Raw genomic sequence first — 18,550 nt, 5'->3', positions numbered from 1 at the left:
GAGTGAATTGGCAGCTAAAATTTGGCCTCCTGACCCCTGTCCTGTATCTATTTATTGAAACATACAGTATGTATGTATGCTTGCATGTATGTATGTATATTGTAACAACTGGATCTTTGTAAATAGTGTAGAAAATATTCTACTTTTTTTTTTTTTAAAAAGAGATACATATTGTACTTAAGTTAAATATTGAATTCTATGTTAAATTTGCTTTTTTTTCCCCCCCCAAGGGATATTTTTGACTTTGTGTGTTTATGTAGATAAACCAAGAACATGTAAATGAATAAAGGATTTTAGAGATATGATCTGACTGTAAAACAACAGCTTGGTGTTTTGTCCCGACCTTGAAAGTGCAGAGACCTGAAACGGTCAGGGAAGCCATACTGCAAGTGCCCCAGGGTTCCTGATTAAGGCAATAGGATAAGGGTAATTATGGTATTACTGCTTTCACATGGACATGGGATGACTTTTCACATGTCTTGTGTCAGAGCATGAGAGTGTCCTAAAGCGTAAACATACTTCTACTGGTCAATTTAGTGTGTAAAATGCACAATGCAGCTGCCGACTCTCTTGATTTTCAAGCATAACGTGCCTTAAATCTGCTGCAGCGTAAGATTTGACTTCACAGCATGCAAATAACAAACCCATGATCCTTTCAGCCTAGATATTGATAAATAATAACTAGCATGGTCCTGTTTATCCATCCTCTTCAGACTCAATCCACTAATAACATGTGCATGTGAGCTGAGATCCACATTTTGTGTAAACTCCCACCACGAGGAATGAGAGGCCCTGATATCAAAGCTGGTGTGGCTTACTGAGAGCACACGGGGAGGGGCGTGAAGAGTCAGCAGGAATGGTGAGGAGCCCAACTCTGCGCAGTATTTTTGTTGGACCAAAGCACATAACCAGAGCTGAGCAGATAAGAAGTCTAATCGGCTTGAGATTAGCTTGAGCCCCTCAGCCAGGTGAACGGGCGAGGTCCTGTTCACAACAGGGAGGAGGAGACGCTGCAAGACAAGGCAAGAGAAAGTGAAGATCAGGGAAAGATGAAAGGAAAATAAGGTGTAAAACCAGCTAAAAGGTGAATAAACAGTCTTATTCTGCTTGGTAAAAGTGCTGTGTAAAAGAATTTGCTCTCTTGTGGAGTCCCATTGTTTTCTTCTTTTTTAAACTTAAGAATCTATTATGAAAAGTCATTTTCAACCAAACTGGCCCCATCCAATTCCAAACCTGATAACTGCTTGTACCAAACTTTGGTCGCAACATCTACCATCTAGTATTTATTGCTTCTGGCAAATAACCTTTTATGTCACTGACCATTGGCCCACTCTATGTAGAATTGATTTAATTCAGCCTCTTTGGAGGATTTTAAGCATGAATGCCCTGTTTAAGAGTAATACTTTGACTAGACCGCTCCCAACCGTAATATTGGATTGTTAATTTTTAGCCACGGACCTGCTGGTGTGCCTTGGATCACTGTCCTGCTATGTACTGGAGCTGTGCTTGAGCTTAAGGGCACAAAGTGAAGACCGGAAAATCTCCAGAACAGAATTAATCGTTCTATTAATCCAGGTTCTAAAACAGCAAATCATACCCAGAGCATCACGCTACCACCATCATGCTTTAGTGTTGGGATGATCTTTTTGTGAAACACAGTTAGTTATATTCCAGATGTTGCAGGTTGCATACCTTCCAAAAACTTACATTTTTGTATTAGACGTCCAGAAAATAATTTTCCAAAAGTCTTTGAGACCATCAAGATTTTGTGGATAGCAGTTTATACTGTGGCTCACTAGAGTCCTAAAGCTTTAGGAAATGTTTTGTAATGCTTTCAAGACTAATTGATGTAATTTACAGTACTTTGCAAAAGTCGTGAACTTCTTCTGTTTTAATCTATGCCTCCTGAGATCCAACTTTCTTCACATTGTTAAAGTGGATCTACAGAGAGCTAACAGCTGTAGATCCACTTTAACACAAACCTTTACCGAAGTAAAAGTTAAAAGGAATCAATAAAAGTAAAAATTAAATGACATTTGTAACTGTATGTAAGGTTTTGACATTCGTTCATGTGTAAGTGCGTGTAATTTTATATGCTTATTTACTGTACACTAACCTGTTTGTGTTTTCCCTTTTTGAGGCTTTTTTATGATCGCATCACTGCAAATCTAATTCATTCACCCTCCAAGACTCGAACATATCTCCTTTGTGAAACATTTGGGAGTGTTTATTGTTTATTTAGATGGAAGATCCAGTCAGAACTGATTCAGAGACATCAGAAGCCACAAGAGGGCGTGTTTTCATCATGATGTTACCTGACTGCTCCGTACACACTCATTCAAACTTTAGAAATACAACATTTATAGCTAACCCTTATCAGATATAATTGACTTTTATCACTTTTAGTTAGATGATAAAAAATAACTTCAAATAATAAAAAAAAATCTTTCACAGAAGACGAATCTTTTGATTAGCATTTAAATTAAGTTCTTTGAGGGGTAAAAAATTCCCTATGACGATTTTAATAATTATAATGACTCCAGACATAATTGATCAATTATATCTCAATAAAATATCTACAAAATACATAATTATCTGGTTATTTATTCAATATTAATGTATTTTTTTTATAAGGTGCATTTTAATGCGTCAACAAAAACATTGTAAGTAAAGAGGAGTAAATCTCATCTCACCTATAAGACAGGAAAGACAAAATGCAAATGAATGATGAAATACTTTAGAAATATTTCACAGAAAATTAGTGCTTTTTTTCAGGATTCCAGTACCAAAGAGACATCAGATTTATTTATTATGTTAGTTTTTTGTTTTATTTACCTCCATCCTAACTGACAATTAAGAATTTTATTTTAACTCTCCAGTCTAGAAGTATTCATCCATTTTGAACTATGTATTTCATTGGGATTTTATATCATAGACAAACACAAGGTGTTGCGTAATTGTAAAGTGAGGAAAAGGAAACATGCTTTTATTTTTTTTTATAAATATCAACTTGAAAAATGTGATATGCGTGTTTTAGCTCTCTTCCCCCTGTTACCTCTAAATAAAATCAAGACAGTTAAATTACATTTAGAAGTCTCTTATTTAGTGGGTACAGTCCACCGCTGTGTGATTTAATCTGAGTATAAATTCAGCTCTTGTGTGAAGGCCTCAAAGGTTTGTTAGAGAACATCAGTGAAGAAACCACATCATGAAGACTTTGAGGCAACAGACAGATCAGGGATAACGTTTTGGAGAAGTTTAATGCAGGATTGTTGTAAAACACTGTGCTAAGCATTGAACGACTAATTGAGCAGTGATCAGTCCAACATCTAAGAGAAAAATAGTATGGCACAACCGTAAACCTACCAAGATATCACCATCCAGTTAGACTGAAAGGCTGGGAAGGAGAGCATTAATTAGACAAACAACCAAGAGATCCATGATGACACAGGAGGAGCTGCAGAGTTTCTGTAAAACAATGCTGAAAGCTGTCACGCTTAAAGTTAGCCAAAACTCATTCGAGGTCCAACTGAACTTTTTTGGGATAAACACTGTGAGGTTTAAAAGTGTCTTAGCTTGCAGCGACACATACTGGAGGCAGCATTTTGTGTTGATCTGGTATATAAAATTCCAATAAAACCCTTTGAAGTCTGTGGCTGAAACATGACAAAATGTGAACATTTTGTAAGTCATGCAGAAAATGTCAACACAAATGCATATGCATCAATAATCCAGGGTGCAAATGAACATCTATGGTGTGATCCGATGTGTGTCAGGTGCTTCCTTTGAGGTCTTAGGCGGAGGTTAGGGAACGCAGCTCACACGCCTCACTTTACAGTGACCATGGCAGACAGACAGAAAAGCAGAGGGAGAGAGGGAAAAGAGAGGCCCGTGACTGGTAGATGTGTGGTCCGCTCAGAAGGGCATTGTTGGAGCTATGAGAGGACAATGCACTGCCCCCGCCCTGAATACTCGCCATACCAGCTGACCAGCCATTACCAGCTCTGCTGTCCTGTTACCGTTCCTACTGCTCTGACACACATACACACACACGCGCCCACACCCTGATGACCTCCAAGATAAGTTTAGTCTTACAAGCTGAAATGCCCTGAGTCAAACAGTGGACAAGGGATAGCAACCTGGTGGGAGGCGCAGCAGTGAATGATAAAAAGCTTATCCCAAGGCATACACTGAAACACTGCACATCTTCTTCTTCTCTCTCTCTCTCTCTCTCTCTCTCTCTCTCTGTGTGTGTGTGTGTAACTTGCAGCAAGTTAAGTTTAGACCCTTGCACCTATCTGCCCCTTCAGTGGCAACATTTCTACAGCCCATGGGCTGCAGCAGCCACCCAGAGAAAACAAACACAACCTCTCACACCGTTGTATTATTTCAGGATCCTGGACAAATGTTCTCAGAGCGGAGACTGTGGAGAAACGGGTTCTTCAGCCAAACAGGATCACAAACCAGTAACACCACTGTAAACAATACCACGTTTAAATTTCACCTTGACGGGAATCCCAGTAAAGACTAAAAAAGGACAACTACACAGTAAAACTTTTTTATGACGTGGAGCTACTTGCTTCAAGTGTCGTTTCACCGCTCATTTATTTACGTCCATTGCTTTCTGCTCTACATAGATAGTTACATCTAAATCATCCTGGTTAAAGTTTTGATTTATTTATTTCATAGAAGCTGAAGAAATAAGCTATTTAACAACCAATTAGTAAGAATGGATAAAACTATTATTTTAAAATAAAATTTTTGCTTGTTTTTCCAGTTTTTTTCTCAGAAGAAAAATTTTCTTGGTCTGGAAAAATAAAATCTTTTAGTTTTTGTGGAAATCTTCAGCTCCATGTTATTCACCTCCAATCAGATATTTTTCAGGATCAAATTCTTGCCTAAAGGGAACAAATCATACTCTTACAAAATTTGTGGACACAAACACGCTAATATTTCCCACAAACTTTTACATTTAATATTTTATTTGTTATTCAAGCCAAAGAAGTATATAAAAAATAAACAAATAATCTTACACAGACCTTATTTTTCTGTGTGAAATTACAGAAGCACAATAGTAAAGAAAAGTAAAAGTTAACAGCTAACTGAATACAATTTTTGATTCAAAATTGATAGGTCGGATAATTTTAATTTTTTCTAACAGGACATAATTTTTGGTGCATTATGTTTGTTGATTTATTTGATTGCATTTAAATTTGTAAAATGTAAATATTGTTTCTGCAAATGTCATTGTGAATTTAACCCACAAATGTATTAAAACAAAATGCATTTGTATTCACTGATTGAGATTTGCATATTTTGTCACACAACTGCAAGTTGTTTGATGGACCAACTCTAAGTAGCACATAAGTTGAACATGGCAGGAAAAGGAAGCATGGTAATTAGCTTTTCTTTACTCTTCTTCTTTTTTATTTCTACAGATTAAAATGGGAGAAATGCTGCATTCTTTTTTAAATTCAGACATTTTTACTGTGATAAATAAAATCCAGAGCAAGAGATGACTTAAAGAAAACTTATAATTAGCAAATAGTCAAAAAACGTACTAGTCAAAACTGACCTTTTTAGCTTTACGTGAAAAAAACCTATATGGTGTAAAACTGACGAAAATCGAAACTCTTCACATCAACCCGAACACACTATTCACCGGAGTGAAGCATGGTGGTGGCAGGATCATTCTGTGGGAAGATAAATGGAGCTAAACACAGTATGTGTGGGCTGCAAAGTAATTGAGACTGGAGTAAAGCTTCACCTTCTAGCAGGACAACAACCCTAGACATACAACATAAGGCTAAAATTAGCCTTATGTTTGATCTAAATGTCAGCACCCATGCTGACATTTAGATCAAATCATGTTCATATTTCAGAATGGCACAGTCAAAGTTCAGTCCTTAACCCATTGGAGAATATGTGGGTTAGGCCTCCAAAACTGTTTTTCACTGAAGACAATATACACCACACTTTTCAGATTTCATTTGTAGATCATTTTTAAAAAATTGTTAAGTTTGTGGTAGTAACATTGAAAATATAACATAATTCAATGGATATTCACACTGCAGTACCAAATCGCACTAATGATGTAATCATTGTAATAAAATGATGTAATAAAATGAATAAAGATCTAAAGCTGTAGGAACTAAACCAAACCCTAATGTCGCAGTTTCTGGTAGCTGAATGTCCCTAAGTTTTACTAAAAGAAAATAACAAAATAGTGACAGGCAGCGCCTGCTGCAGAACAGGTGGACATACCTTCACTGGCCGGTTATATTGTTATGGGCTTTTTCACAGACAGTGTGGGGTGTTCGCGTGCGTGAGCGCGCGGCAGAAAATGAGGTCTCTTGCTGGGCGGGGCGGGGGACGCAAGCCCCCCTCCTCCTTCCCTCTCCCTCTGATATCGGCGACGCGCTGCGCGCTCGCGGCAGTCCTCTCGTGCTGTACTGTAATCATATGACAGGGAGTCGGTCCCCCTCTGCCGAATACCGACACACCGGGCGGACACGAGCGACTGTGCCGAGGTGGAGGACACCAGTTGATGGTAGCTCTGCAGCAGAAGGAGTGCAAGACGGAGGCGGCCGAAGTGTCAAACAAGTGCCAAACTCCCCCCTTAACTTTTTCAAAACTCTGGAGAGAGCCGAGCCGAGGGGTTGGGGGGGAGAACCGTTGAAGAGGACAGGACTCGCGAACCGAAGGACAGTTCGCTGTACCCGGAGCTGAGAGTTGAGTCTGATCCGGTAGAGTGCGGGTCGTGGCTGGTGGAACCCCCCTTCCCTCCCCTGGGATCGTCGCTTTTTATTTAAAAGAAAAATTGATAGGATTTCCCTGCTAGCTAGGTCACCCGAATCAAAAACCATGGTCGGGGAGACAGAGGTGAAGGAAAGACCCAAGTCCAACCCGGACTATCTGATGCAGCTGATGAACGACCGGAAGGTGATGAGCTCCCTGCCCAACTTCAGCGGCATCTTCACGCATCTGGAGCGGCTGCTGGATGAAGGTAAGTGTGCCTGAGCAGCGTTACCCCAGATCAAACCTCAAGGGGAGCGAACCCATCACTTTCATGAAAACTACAGCTGCACCAACAAATCAATCAATCACAGATCGGAATCGGACAATTTTCACCTGACCTCTTCTGCTCTGTTATTGGCAGATCAAAGCCAAAAATCCCACGTTTGAGTTTCTATTAATTAAACGTAGCAATACTAAGTACTCCAACCATTTCTCTAATATTACATCAAATAATAGCGTGCGCTTTAACTTAATTTTTGATTTAAAAATAATATTTAGGGGCGTGTGTCTTGATGTATAAATAGGGATCTTGTTATTCGTTTTCTGTTGGTTCCAAACTTACTAAGTCAATCAAAGGATCCATAGCTCAGTTTTGACACTTTTATGTGTAGCTGTTCTGTCTAACAAGAAAAACACACAAAAATCAAACTTATGTAGACACACACACATGCCCACACCCAACCCCCTCCACACACAAAATGGTATAGACAAGTAGAAACCTGATTAGTTTATCTGTATCATAAAATATATGGAGGACCTAGCTGAGCTTTGGCAACAATTTTCCCCACTGCTGCCAAAATATTATAACATAATAGTTATTAAAGTTTCCATAAAGTTACCCCATAACATTTGTTTTGATTTCAATGCATAGATTTAACATGACTTATAAAATAAAACTAAACACCCAACTAGACAACTACATTTGTGTTTTGTGTAATCAAGGAAAAATGTTTTCAAGCCTTTCCGCTAGCTGACCAGTAGTGCCCAGAAACATGTGGGGGAGGGGAAACGCTGCATTACTATACTCTCTGAGAACGTCTCGATCACTCTGACGCTTTCTCTGACTTTCAGACTGTAGAAACAGTAGCAGGGCAATATTTGAAGTGTCAATCAGCAAATCAGACCTAAAACAATATATAAAATTGGTATCAGCCAAGAAATAACTGATTGGTTAATTTCTATTTTAAACACAAATCACTTTTTTTTTTACAGTCTACATTCATCAATATCTTTATCTATTTACAAATTACAACCTTCACATTTTGTTAACAGCAGTTAACAAAATGTGAAGGTTGTAATTGTGGGAAATAGTGGGATCAATAAAGTACTTCTGTTCAGTAATATTTTATTCTTAAAGTAACTATTCTAAAAGTGACCATTACTGAATGGTCTTTATCAGGATTCCTCCCTGAATCCTTGGAAGCAGAAGAGTTGCACCCAAAAACTGATCCCAGTGATAAGCTATCAGTTGTCTCCTGACTGTTTTCATTCAAAGCATACATATAGTTTTGCAAAACTGTTTCTTAAGCGAGATTTCTGATACACTGAAAAGAACAGCAAATCTCTCTCTTTCTCTCTTTTGCTTTCTCTCTGTCTCTCTCTCTTCAACACACACGTACACACACACACACACAGTGATGGGAACAAACAGACAGTTGTTAGTCTTTCCCAGTGACCTAATGAGCAGGCTTATGTGAATGCTGCAGCCCATCCCTGTGCAGGAACGAGAGCATGTGAATGTGTAAAATATTTGATTTGTAGCTTCTTACAAGGCCTCGAGTCATGTTGCATGCACAGCTTGCCGATACAGTCCACTTGTTGATATCCACCGCATCTCACCAGATGTGGGTGCACACATTATCACACACAGATACATATATCTTTGTAAGCACAAATCCCAAGCTTTCCTTCTGTTTTAGTGTATACTCCCCTTTTTGAATGGTTGCTACAGGCCACTTACAGGCCTGTTGGTGCGCATCTGGATCGTAGTGGCTCCGACTTGGTGCGCCGTGACAAGTCTCATGACACAGCAGAGTCACTCCCATAGCCAGACGACCTCTACAACCCAACAAATAGGTCAGCTTCGTGCCTTTGAGGACTGACAGCTGAGCATGTTCACCCCTCACACGTGATAATGCGACACCCGTGGTCAGTATAAATGGCTTTGTCTTCAGGGATGAGATCTTTCTACTAAAGTCTACAGTTTATGTAGGGTATTGTGAATAATAAAGCGTTTTTTGCTTCAATATTTAATCCACAGACAGGTTAAGTGTAGAGATAAAGTTTGTTGCTGTTGCCCCCCTGCTACTCCTTTATTGGTCGTTCTTTCGACCGATTCTCTTGTTCTTCTTTCACTTCTTGTTTTCCTGTAGCTACTTTTAACTCAAGGGTGACAGCAGGCCTTGCTTTCCTGTGCAGATTTTTAGGTCTGAGGTTGTGTTTTAATAGCTGTTTTTTCTTGTTTGCTTTTTTTTCACTAGGGACAGGTCTGAATAGGTTATTAGAGGATCATCGTTGTGACTGTGGCTGTGGCTTTAATTATAGTGTCATACCATAGTTATTATGGTCCGACTTATCACTCAGAGAGGCGGGAGACGTGCCTGGTGTCAGCCTGCTTAGGTCAGATGATATTTGCGACCCAAGGCAGCTATTCTGCTGTGTGTGTTTGTGTGGTGCTGTAGTCAGTTATTATTGCGCTGGAGTGTCATTACAAAGGTATCAGGGGCAAGCATCGGTCATTGAGACGACCATAAACAAAACGCACAGACGGACAAAAATAAGTCTCGTTTAGGCTCGTGCAACTGCAGCAAAGTCGAGCCACCGACTTGATCGCTGAGGAAGCATGGTTCTACGTTAAAATAGGTTTTACTTTGAAATCTAGAGCAAATTAAAATTAAATTTCATTGAAATAAAAAACTAAATATTAGCCTTAAAGTAGGAAGGAACAAATTTCAGTCATAACCTTCATATGAATTAAAATTTGCTTAAAAACATATAAGAAAAAGTGACCAGAGTTACACTCAGGTTAGAGTGATACTGCTCCTCCCCCACATGTTGCTTACCAGCTGAGTAAAAGAAGTCTACTACACTTTTCTCTCAGGCACAGTGGCTAGTTTGGCTACTTAACCAGTTGATATAAGCATGTAATATTCCTAAGTCTAATCTAGTAACATTTTTCCATAAAGGCAAAAATATTACGAGTCTATTGTATGTTATTTTAGCTGCATGCAGGAATAAAATCCACCTTATAGTGCAATACTGTGAAACCTTGTTAGTATTCTTCAAGGTAGTCATACTCCTGTTTGTGAGTAGATACCCTGACATAAAAAGAGACATGCAGTAAGGAAGGCCGATAACCATTTCATTTAGCATTAACAGGAGGCATATTTTGTGAAAACAGTTACAATTATCAGTATTTTATGACGTTTGCAAACCACAAAAACAGTTACAATTGTTTCAGTTGTTACTTTTTGAACTGTTAATACGTTCTCAGCTCTGTGAGATTATCAAGACATTGAAATGCACAATGCACTGATCAGTCAATCAGGAATTGACATCAGTTTGGTGATAGATAGGCATTGATTTATTTTTTTGTTATTTATTATTTGGACCATAGCCAAATACTTAAACCCCCATCTGAAAATGCATATAACTGACTATTTTTGTTATTCAAACTCCAGTTATACCCTAATATAGTGTGCACAGTGGAAACCATATTGGCAATACAGGTGGAAGCCAATAGCTGAAGTCTTACTTATTTGGGGATACAGACAATCAGCACCAAGGGGAATGAATGGCGCTCCTGGTGTATCACACTTTGGTATTTCAACTTCTCAAATATTTTCTTTCAAATATTAAAAAAAAATTGGCAATTGGGAGAATTTGCCACAAGTAATTTGCCATTATGTTCCACAGAAAAATCTGCAAATACTGAACCACAAACAGGCCTGGGGTCACTGCACACTGTATAGTTATGAGAAATGTTACCTATCATAATTTTTTATTTTGATAGATACACTGTGTATAAAATTTAGAATACTGATGGAGGAGAGTTTTTGCAATGCTCTCTAGAAACAGCCTGAAATAACCCTTCTAACTCGTTGTAGCATTTCATTAAAGGGTATTTGAACTAAAGGAAAAATTGGTTTGAAGTCGTTTTAAAACCTTAATTTGTGGTAACTTTTGTACTTGGATGCATTTTTTTAGTTCAGTCAAAGTCAGTTTGTGGCCAATCCAGTTACTCCTTAATTTTCTGTATGATTTCAAACATCTACCACAATCAGAGACCTTGCAGCTCTCTTTTTAAAATGTTTTACATTTTGACTGACTACAGAATCAGTCAAAATCGGGAGCAGCAGGTCAGTCTGCAATGGAAAAACAATATTGGTATTGGCTTGACAAAAACCTGATTGGTTCAACTCTATCAGTAAATGTTGTGTTTACATTTCAAAGTAAGATTAAATGCTGTTACTTTGTACTGTTCAGCAGCACTAACTGAGGAACTATGTTAGAGCAGTAGGCTTTCTGATAGTGGGTATGTTGTATTTTTAGAACTGTGTTTGTTTTGTGTGCTTTTGTGTGGCTCTGGCTGTTTGCAGTGACAGCTTTGAATACTTTTTCTTGTGGTATTGAAATATAAATACCTCAAAATATATCACATACCTAACACCTAAATGTCAACCTGAAGTTCTATGAATAAACAATGAATAAATAATAAAGAAAATGAATGTTTTTTTCTCACATTGTTTAAAGAGTAATGGGGTTAATATCCTGTGGGTTAGAGTTAAAGAGAGAAAAAAACGGAATAGGAGGGAAATTAGATGTAATGCTGCAGGGGTAATTGTGAAGCATAAAGCAGTTAGATTCTACATGGTGGTGCAGAATACTTATGATTGTTTTCCTGTACGTCTTTCAGCTGTCACACTCAGAGCTTCCTTTAATACTGGTGACAGTGAGTCATCGTCCTCAGCAGCGGACAGTCTGATGAAAGAAATGTGAAACCTCTTCAGTTCACTCAACATAACCTCTCTTTTTTTCTGATCTCTGTCTCAAAGAGATCGGCAGGGTGCGCAAAGACATGTACAACGACACGCTAAATGGTGGCATGTTCAACGGGCGGGACATGGAGGAGCTCCCCGAGGCCATCGGACCTGTTGCTCAGCTGCAGGAGAAACTCTACGTGCCTGTCAAAGAGTACCCCGATGTGAGTGGACAAAAATATGAGACCTTTGACCCCTTTTTTTTTAGAAGAGCTTCTGTTTACCTTGGTCTGTTGTCTCTTTATCCTTTCCAAGCTACAGAACGAGTGCCAGACAGTCAGCGAGGCTGTTAATCATGGGGACGTTTTACTTTAAACTTTATCTAAAAGCTGATTTCATTCTGAGATCATCTGTGCTCACACCCACTGATGTAATCTAGAGCTATATGGGTCAATAATGCATCAGGACCAGTGACTCTACTGGGATTAGATTTAATAAAATAAAATAATTTGTGAGATTAAGGTTAACACTAGATGTTTTATTGAAAAAAACGTCATCTAAATTGTGTTACTTTAAACCGCACCGCAACAGCGTACAAGTGCTTTAAAAGAGTATTTGCCCCTTTACAGTTTCATTCTGATTTTGGTTATTTATCACACTTAAATATTTGAGATCATCAAACTCATTTTAATGTAAAATTCAACCTTAGGTAAATATAAAAAGCAAGTTTTGAACAATTTGTTTATTTATTAAGGGCAAAACCAATTCGACTGGACCTAGCCCTATGTGAAAAAGTAGTTGCCACCTTATTAAATCATGAATATGCAAGATTAACCACATTTGGTTCAGTTTCACCAACCAAATGCAGGCCTGATTACTGCTAGACCTGTAGAGTTGAGAAATTGCATAGATAGAACCTGTTTGACATCATGAAGTAGGCAAAAACATCTCACTCAGCTTTTCAACTAAAAGAAAACATCAACCCAGCAGTCAAAGATGATGATGATTGTATGACTGTTGGAACATTTGTATATTTTGGACATGGATCACTTGCTGTATTTGATGAAGCCATCAGCTGTACTTATATTTTCATATTTCAAATGTTGATTGATTTTTATCTGTATAGCACTTTCTCACAGCTACTGTTGTTTTAAAGTGTTTATTAATTAAACCAGTAGTAATTAGTAACGCTCTAACTGAAGGAAATTTAGTTTGGGAGTGGCCCAGTCAAAGCCTGGATTTAATTTACAGAGCCATTCAATAATTTAGAATATTATTGAAAAGCTCATTTGTTTTAGGAACTTTATTACTAAGTGAAACCGATTGTATTGATTAATTGCACACATGTGGATGCTTGAAAATTTTTATTTCTGTTCATCATTCTGATTTTCCTCTTAATGCTAATGAAAACATGATATCTAAAATTAAAAAATTATTTCAGACCAATAAAAAAATATATCTTCAAAAACAGAATTGTGGGCTTAATGAAAAGTATGTATAACACCTGCTTGAAGGTTGATATTTTTAAATCGTTTGTTTAATCTAACAAATGAGACTCATTTGGACGTATATTTTAATAACTGATTGAATATGACTGTTGATCAAAAACATTATGTTGGGGCTGAATTAAAACAATAATGTTAAGAAGAATGAAACAAAATTCTTCTACAGTGATGTAAAAGACTAACTGTAAGTTATTACAAACAATAAATGGCAGCTGTTGCTGCTAACATTGGGTTTAGGTGCAATTACCTTTTTACCAGATTAGTTAGGATAGCTTTTTCTTCCTTCAAAAATTAAATAATCATCGGAAAAATCTTTTTTTCCCTAACAGATCTTGTTATATTTCTCTGATATTGCAATTATTTTGATGATCTGAAACATCTAATTATAATGTCAAGAAAGCGAAATCAGAAAAAATCTGTAAAGGGGCAAATACTTTTTCACAGCACTGTAGGGATTTCAGTATGAGCTGGTTGATCCACATTGCGTGGCTCACATGATTTTCTCCATGCATCAGCTCGCCAATCACCCATTACAATGCTGGGCTGTCCTGATTCACATGACGGCAGGCTAACAGGACGCACGCAGGAGTGCTTTGGAAAACCGTTGACATCAAGGTTAAATTTAGTGAGCAGAGGAGGTCAGAATGGGTTTCAATGAGTACCTAAGTAAACCTCAGAACACTTTGAGAGAATATGACAGAAAAATTAAAGCAGGACAAGGCTGACCAATTGTTATGACAGAAGCCGACAGAGACATAGGCAAAGAAATAACACACACACGGAGAGGCACCTGTCAAGTTAATCACTCAGCCATAGTGACAGATAAGGTTAAGAGAACGACGGTGTCCTGTCATGCCACCAACACCAGCCAGCACACATATAATGAGCTATTTTTGTCTCTCTTATTAACACAAACACTTTACAGCTCCACAAACTTAAAATATATCATTGTACTAATTCATGCATTAAAAAACAAACAATTTTGCTCTGAGGGGTATTAACGTAGCTCTACTTTTCTTATGCAGTCTTGTTCATTTCGTAATATTTTACTCTTTTTGTGTAGTTCAATTTTGTAGGAAGGATCCTGGGTCCACGTGGCCTGACAGCCAAGCAGCTAGAGGCAGAGACCGGCTGCAAGATTATGGTGCGAGGAAAGGGCTCCATGAGAGACAAGAAGAAGGTAAACATTTTAAAAAACACAGAAGGCGCGCACACTTTCACCTTCCAATGTACATACTGTCCAACACACCAGTCAGCTCTGACCAACGAGTAGCGTAAATACAGGAATATAGTTTTTTACTTGCATTAAAGGTATCACATTTGATTGGCTATTAAATGATATATTTTTACTAAAATAAGATAAAGGTTATAGACGTGCATTTATGCATAAATGAAGGTAATTTTGAAAATTATTATATGAATCTAAAACGGTTATGTTAGCAAACCTGTACCTATATTTTCTCTGTGTATGTCACATTTAAAGGTTATAGACATGTGCATTTATGCATAAATGGAGATAATTTTTAGTTAAAATTATTAGTTGGATCTAAAACGGTAATGTAAGCAAACCTGTACCTATATTTTCTTTATGTATGTCACATTTAGGCAATTGGTACTATATTCTGCATGTTGCTTACTTGAGTTTTAAGAAAATAATCTTCATATTCAATGCTGAACCAATGAATCATCAGCAGGTGGAAAAATTGTTTGCATAACAACTTTATGCTACAGACTAATATCTACAGTCTTCCATATTCTGCTCTTGGTTGGGCAGCTAATCAAGAGAAATAAATTTCCTGGATTGGCTGCTTGTGTGAAATAGCAATGTGCCTTGGTATTTTTACTTCTATAGATGCATTTTCTTTTGAATATTTTGCTCTATGACAAAGCTTTCACTAATAGGCAAATTTTCCACAAGGAATTTGTAGTCATGTTCCACAGATAAATGCTCAAAAACTGAAGCGTGAATACTTGGGGATCCACTGTACAGGTCATATTTCTTTGCCTCAATAATGTTTAGGGATTCTTTTGGCAAATATTCTACTCAAATGTTGAAAGAGAAGAAATTTTTAATAGAACCACGGTGTAAAAGTTTTTTACACTTTGTTTCTAATCGAGAGTGGACCAATGAAGCTAGGGATTGACCATGCTACCAGCCTTCTCTGTACAGCTATCAGTGTTGAATAGCAATATTCGCGAGTTCATTTTTATAAGTCAAGTGTTCGAAGGTAAAGTGCAAGTCAGATTTAAGTCTTTAAGGGAGACGTCCAAGTTAAGTCACTTACCTTTCACCCCAAGTCAAGCCGATAAAGAGAAAGCCAAAACCTGGTGCCAAGTCGTTGTTGACCAACTGTTTATATCTCATGTTTTTTAACTCAGGTCAAGTCTCAAGTCCATATGTTAAAAGTCCAAGTGAAGTCTCAAGTTTAAGGGGCAAATCAAAGCCAGCTCTCAATCCTTGTGAGAAGCAAATCAATGTCAAGATTCAAATTGTGAGGGGCAAGATTGTGTTTTTTCTCTACAAGGGGCATGACCAAGTGAAGTTTCACATCTTCTTTTGACAAGTTAAAGTCGTGTTTCAATTCTCAAAAGGGCAACTTTACTTCAAGCCTTTAGTCTTTAATAGAAAAGACCATGTCAAGTTTCAAGTTACCGTAATCAGATCTCAAGTGTTTTGCCGTATGTTGAAGTAACTTCACAAGTTATCAAGGGACAACTCCACCAAATTTCAGGTCTTTCACATCAAGACCAGGTCAAGTTTAAAGTTTTTGAGTGGCAAGTCCAAGTTAAGTCTCAAGTTTTTCAGTTCAAGTCCAAGGCAGCTCTCAATTCTTTGAGGGTCAGGTAAAGTGCCTAGTCTGTCATGATCAGCTGAAGTCAAGTCTTTAGCCTCTAAGTGTCAAGTTTTGGTCAAGTTTTAAGCCTTTGAGGGGTCAAATCAAGTTATTTCCACGTGGTAGGACGACCGAGTCTAAGTTTACATCTAGAACCAATTGGGAATCTGTGACAGAACTTGAAAATGTATTTTTATAGATGCTCTCCATTCAACCTGATCGCAAAAAAGGATGGGGGAAATCTCAGCTTCTACATGTGTAAAGCTGGAAGAGACAAACCCCAGAAGTTGTAAATGCAACATAAGTGTCTCTGCAAGTATTGCCTCAGATGGGATGAATGCATCATCCCAGCACATCATCATTTTCAGATTTCTATTTGGAAAACATTTATTCTCACCTTGAAATTATGCAATACAGTGAGTTGCCTAACACTTAAGATCACAATAAAATGCATCAGTGTTTGGGGTTGTAGCATATCAAAATGTAAAAGACTTCAGAAGGTGTGAATACTTTTGCGAGACCCTTTGTTTATCTTTCTGGGCTGAGTTTTGCTTTCCTGTCCTGGTGTTCAGTCCATCTGTCCTCCCTTTCTCTCCCCTGGTGTCTGCAGTTGGACGGAGTCGGCTCCAGCTCTTCCAAACGGCAGGTGGAGCAAGTCCAGCATTCCTCCACCACCTCCACCCCCTCTCCTGTCTCTCTCGCTCACTCTCTCTCTTCTTCTCTCCAGAACATTCCCTACCCTGCACGCCCCTCAGAGGGAGACACACAGAGAAACATGCAGAGAGAGAGAGGAAGGAAAACAGAGACACAGTGGGAGGGAACTGGGGAAGAGAAGAAAAAGATGTTGACTTTCAGTGTTCCTCAGAATGATACATCTCATTTGACAAAACAGCCTCAGAGGAAATCGTTTGCAAGAAGGCCACGCAAAGATACAAGATTCACAATTTTCAGCTGTTGCTTTGACTACAACTGACTGCTATGACCCACTTACATTCTTCACTATCTTCCAGTTGATAAAAAAAACTCATAGTAGGTGGAGTGATTTTCAGAGGTTAAGGGTGATGGTTTTGATCATCTCTCGTCACCCAATCACAAGTGCACAGCTATGAGTACATAGGTTCACACCTGGTGCTGGAATGTGTCTCCACATGTCTTCAGTCACCATTTGTGATGCAATCCTCAACTCCCTGCTGTGAATGTAAATATACTTTATTTCCCAAAGAGCATCAACTAACCAGGATCTGCGAACAACCAGAGATAGTTGACCTATTTCTGCTGTTACCATCTGGATCCTTTCCAAACTTTGGGTACAAGTCCCACAAAGCTGAAACATATCTAAACTGATATGCTAAGTGTTTGCTTACTTTAAAGTGGTTTAATCTTTTCTTGCTCACTTGGACACATGAAAAAGTTATTGTTCATTTGTGTGAATATGTGCCAAATTATTAGTTGTTTTTCACTGGAAATAAGCGCAGATAATGGACTCTAGCTCTCTTTAAAAGTCTGGAAGGTATGGGATTTGATTTGAATAGACCTGGATAAGAAGTTGGGAGGATGAAAATAGAATATAAAAAATATCTGTATCTCTATCCTTCCAATCAGCTAGCATTCTGGGATTGCTAAATTTTCCTAGAGTTGCTCAGATAAGCGAGGACCTTGTGAAACTCAAGTAGACTTGGTTTGACTGGGGACTAAAATTGCAACATTTGTTACATTTTCAGCTTATACAGTTCACTTTCACAGTCCATTGTGCCAAACAAACCAAACCCTTTGAGAAACATGTCCCCTGCCCTTGCTTGTGGAGGCCTGGACCAAGAACCACTGAAGGAAACAGCACAAAAACCTCTGAAGAAGACACTGAGCGCATCTTCCTTCTTTACAAAATGTAAACCAAAGTGGAATGGCATGAGATTTTAGTATTTGCAGGATTTACCTTTTGACAAAAGACCATGGGCCATTTCTCCTGAGACTTGCACGTTCGCTTTGTTGTATTTACCCAAAATGTACTACACATTAGTTTGCTCTCTGCTTTTGGAACGGTCTCTCGTCCGCTTGAATTCACGTAGTCATTCAAACCACACCAGAGTTCACTTCAACAGAACCAAGATTTAGGTTTTGTAGGTGGACCAGAGTTTGCTTTTTTGTCCACATTGGAGTTTGATTGTGCACCCAACTGAACTAGACTTTCTCTGCAAATGATCTGCAGTTTGATTAAAGTGGAGTAAACCGGGTTGGTGTGAATACAGCCTAACTGGGCTTTTTTTTAAAACACCATTAAGACTTGTCTTAAATACACAGAAAAATAGCCCATGCCTACTGTTAATTTACATGGGGAAGCTGAGAGCTTGAGACACTTCTAATGGTCATTAGAACCTTGTTAGAGTACACAGCCGACTACATAGATGGGAGGTTTCGGGAAGTATTACACAAAGAA

At 38.3% G+C, this 18,550-nt stretch overlaps 1 protein-coding gene across 5 annotated transcripts in view; it reads left to right on the top strand.

The window, feature by feature from the left end:
- Nucleotides 1–6,425: 6,425 nt before the first annotated feature.
- Nucleotides 6,426–18,550, top strand: part of qki2 (QKI, KH domain containing, RNA binding 2) — a 23,712-nt gene continuing 11,587 nt past the window's right edge. For 2 of the 5 annotated variants that reach the window (XM_028029090.1, XM_028029089.1), the window contains exons 1-3: nt 6,426–7,006; nt 11,853–12,001; nt 14,346–14,462. In XM_028029090.1, the coding sequence (XP_027884891.1) occupies nt 6,865–7,006; nt 11,853–12,001; nt 14,346–14,462 (408 nt within the window). In that variant the 5' untranslated portion in view covers nt 6,426–6,864. The remainder of the gene's footprint in view (nt 7,007–11,852; nt 12,002–14,345; nt 14,463–18,550) is intronic. The other 3 variants (XM_028029092.1, XM_028029091.1, XM_028029093.1) reach the window with 2 other exon arrangements.

Source organism: Xiphophorus couchianus, chromosome 10, assembly GCF_001444195.1.
Source record: "Xiphophorus couchianus chromosome 10, X_couchianus-1.0, whole genome shotgun sequence".
Lineage (NCBI taxonomy): Eukaryota > Metazoa > Chordata > Actinopteri > Cyprinodontiformes > Poeciliidae > Xiphophorus > Xiphophorus couchianus.
Note: the sequence above shows the minus strand (reverse complement) of the source record. Positions and strands in the feature narration are given on the sequence as shown.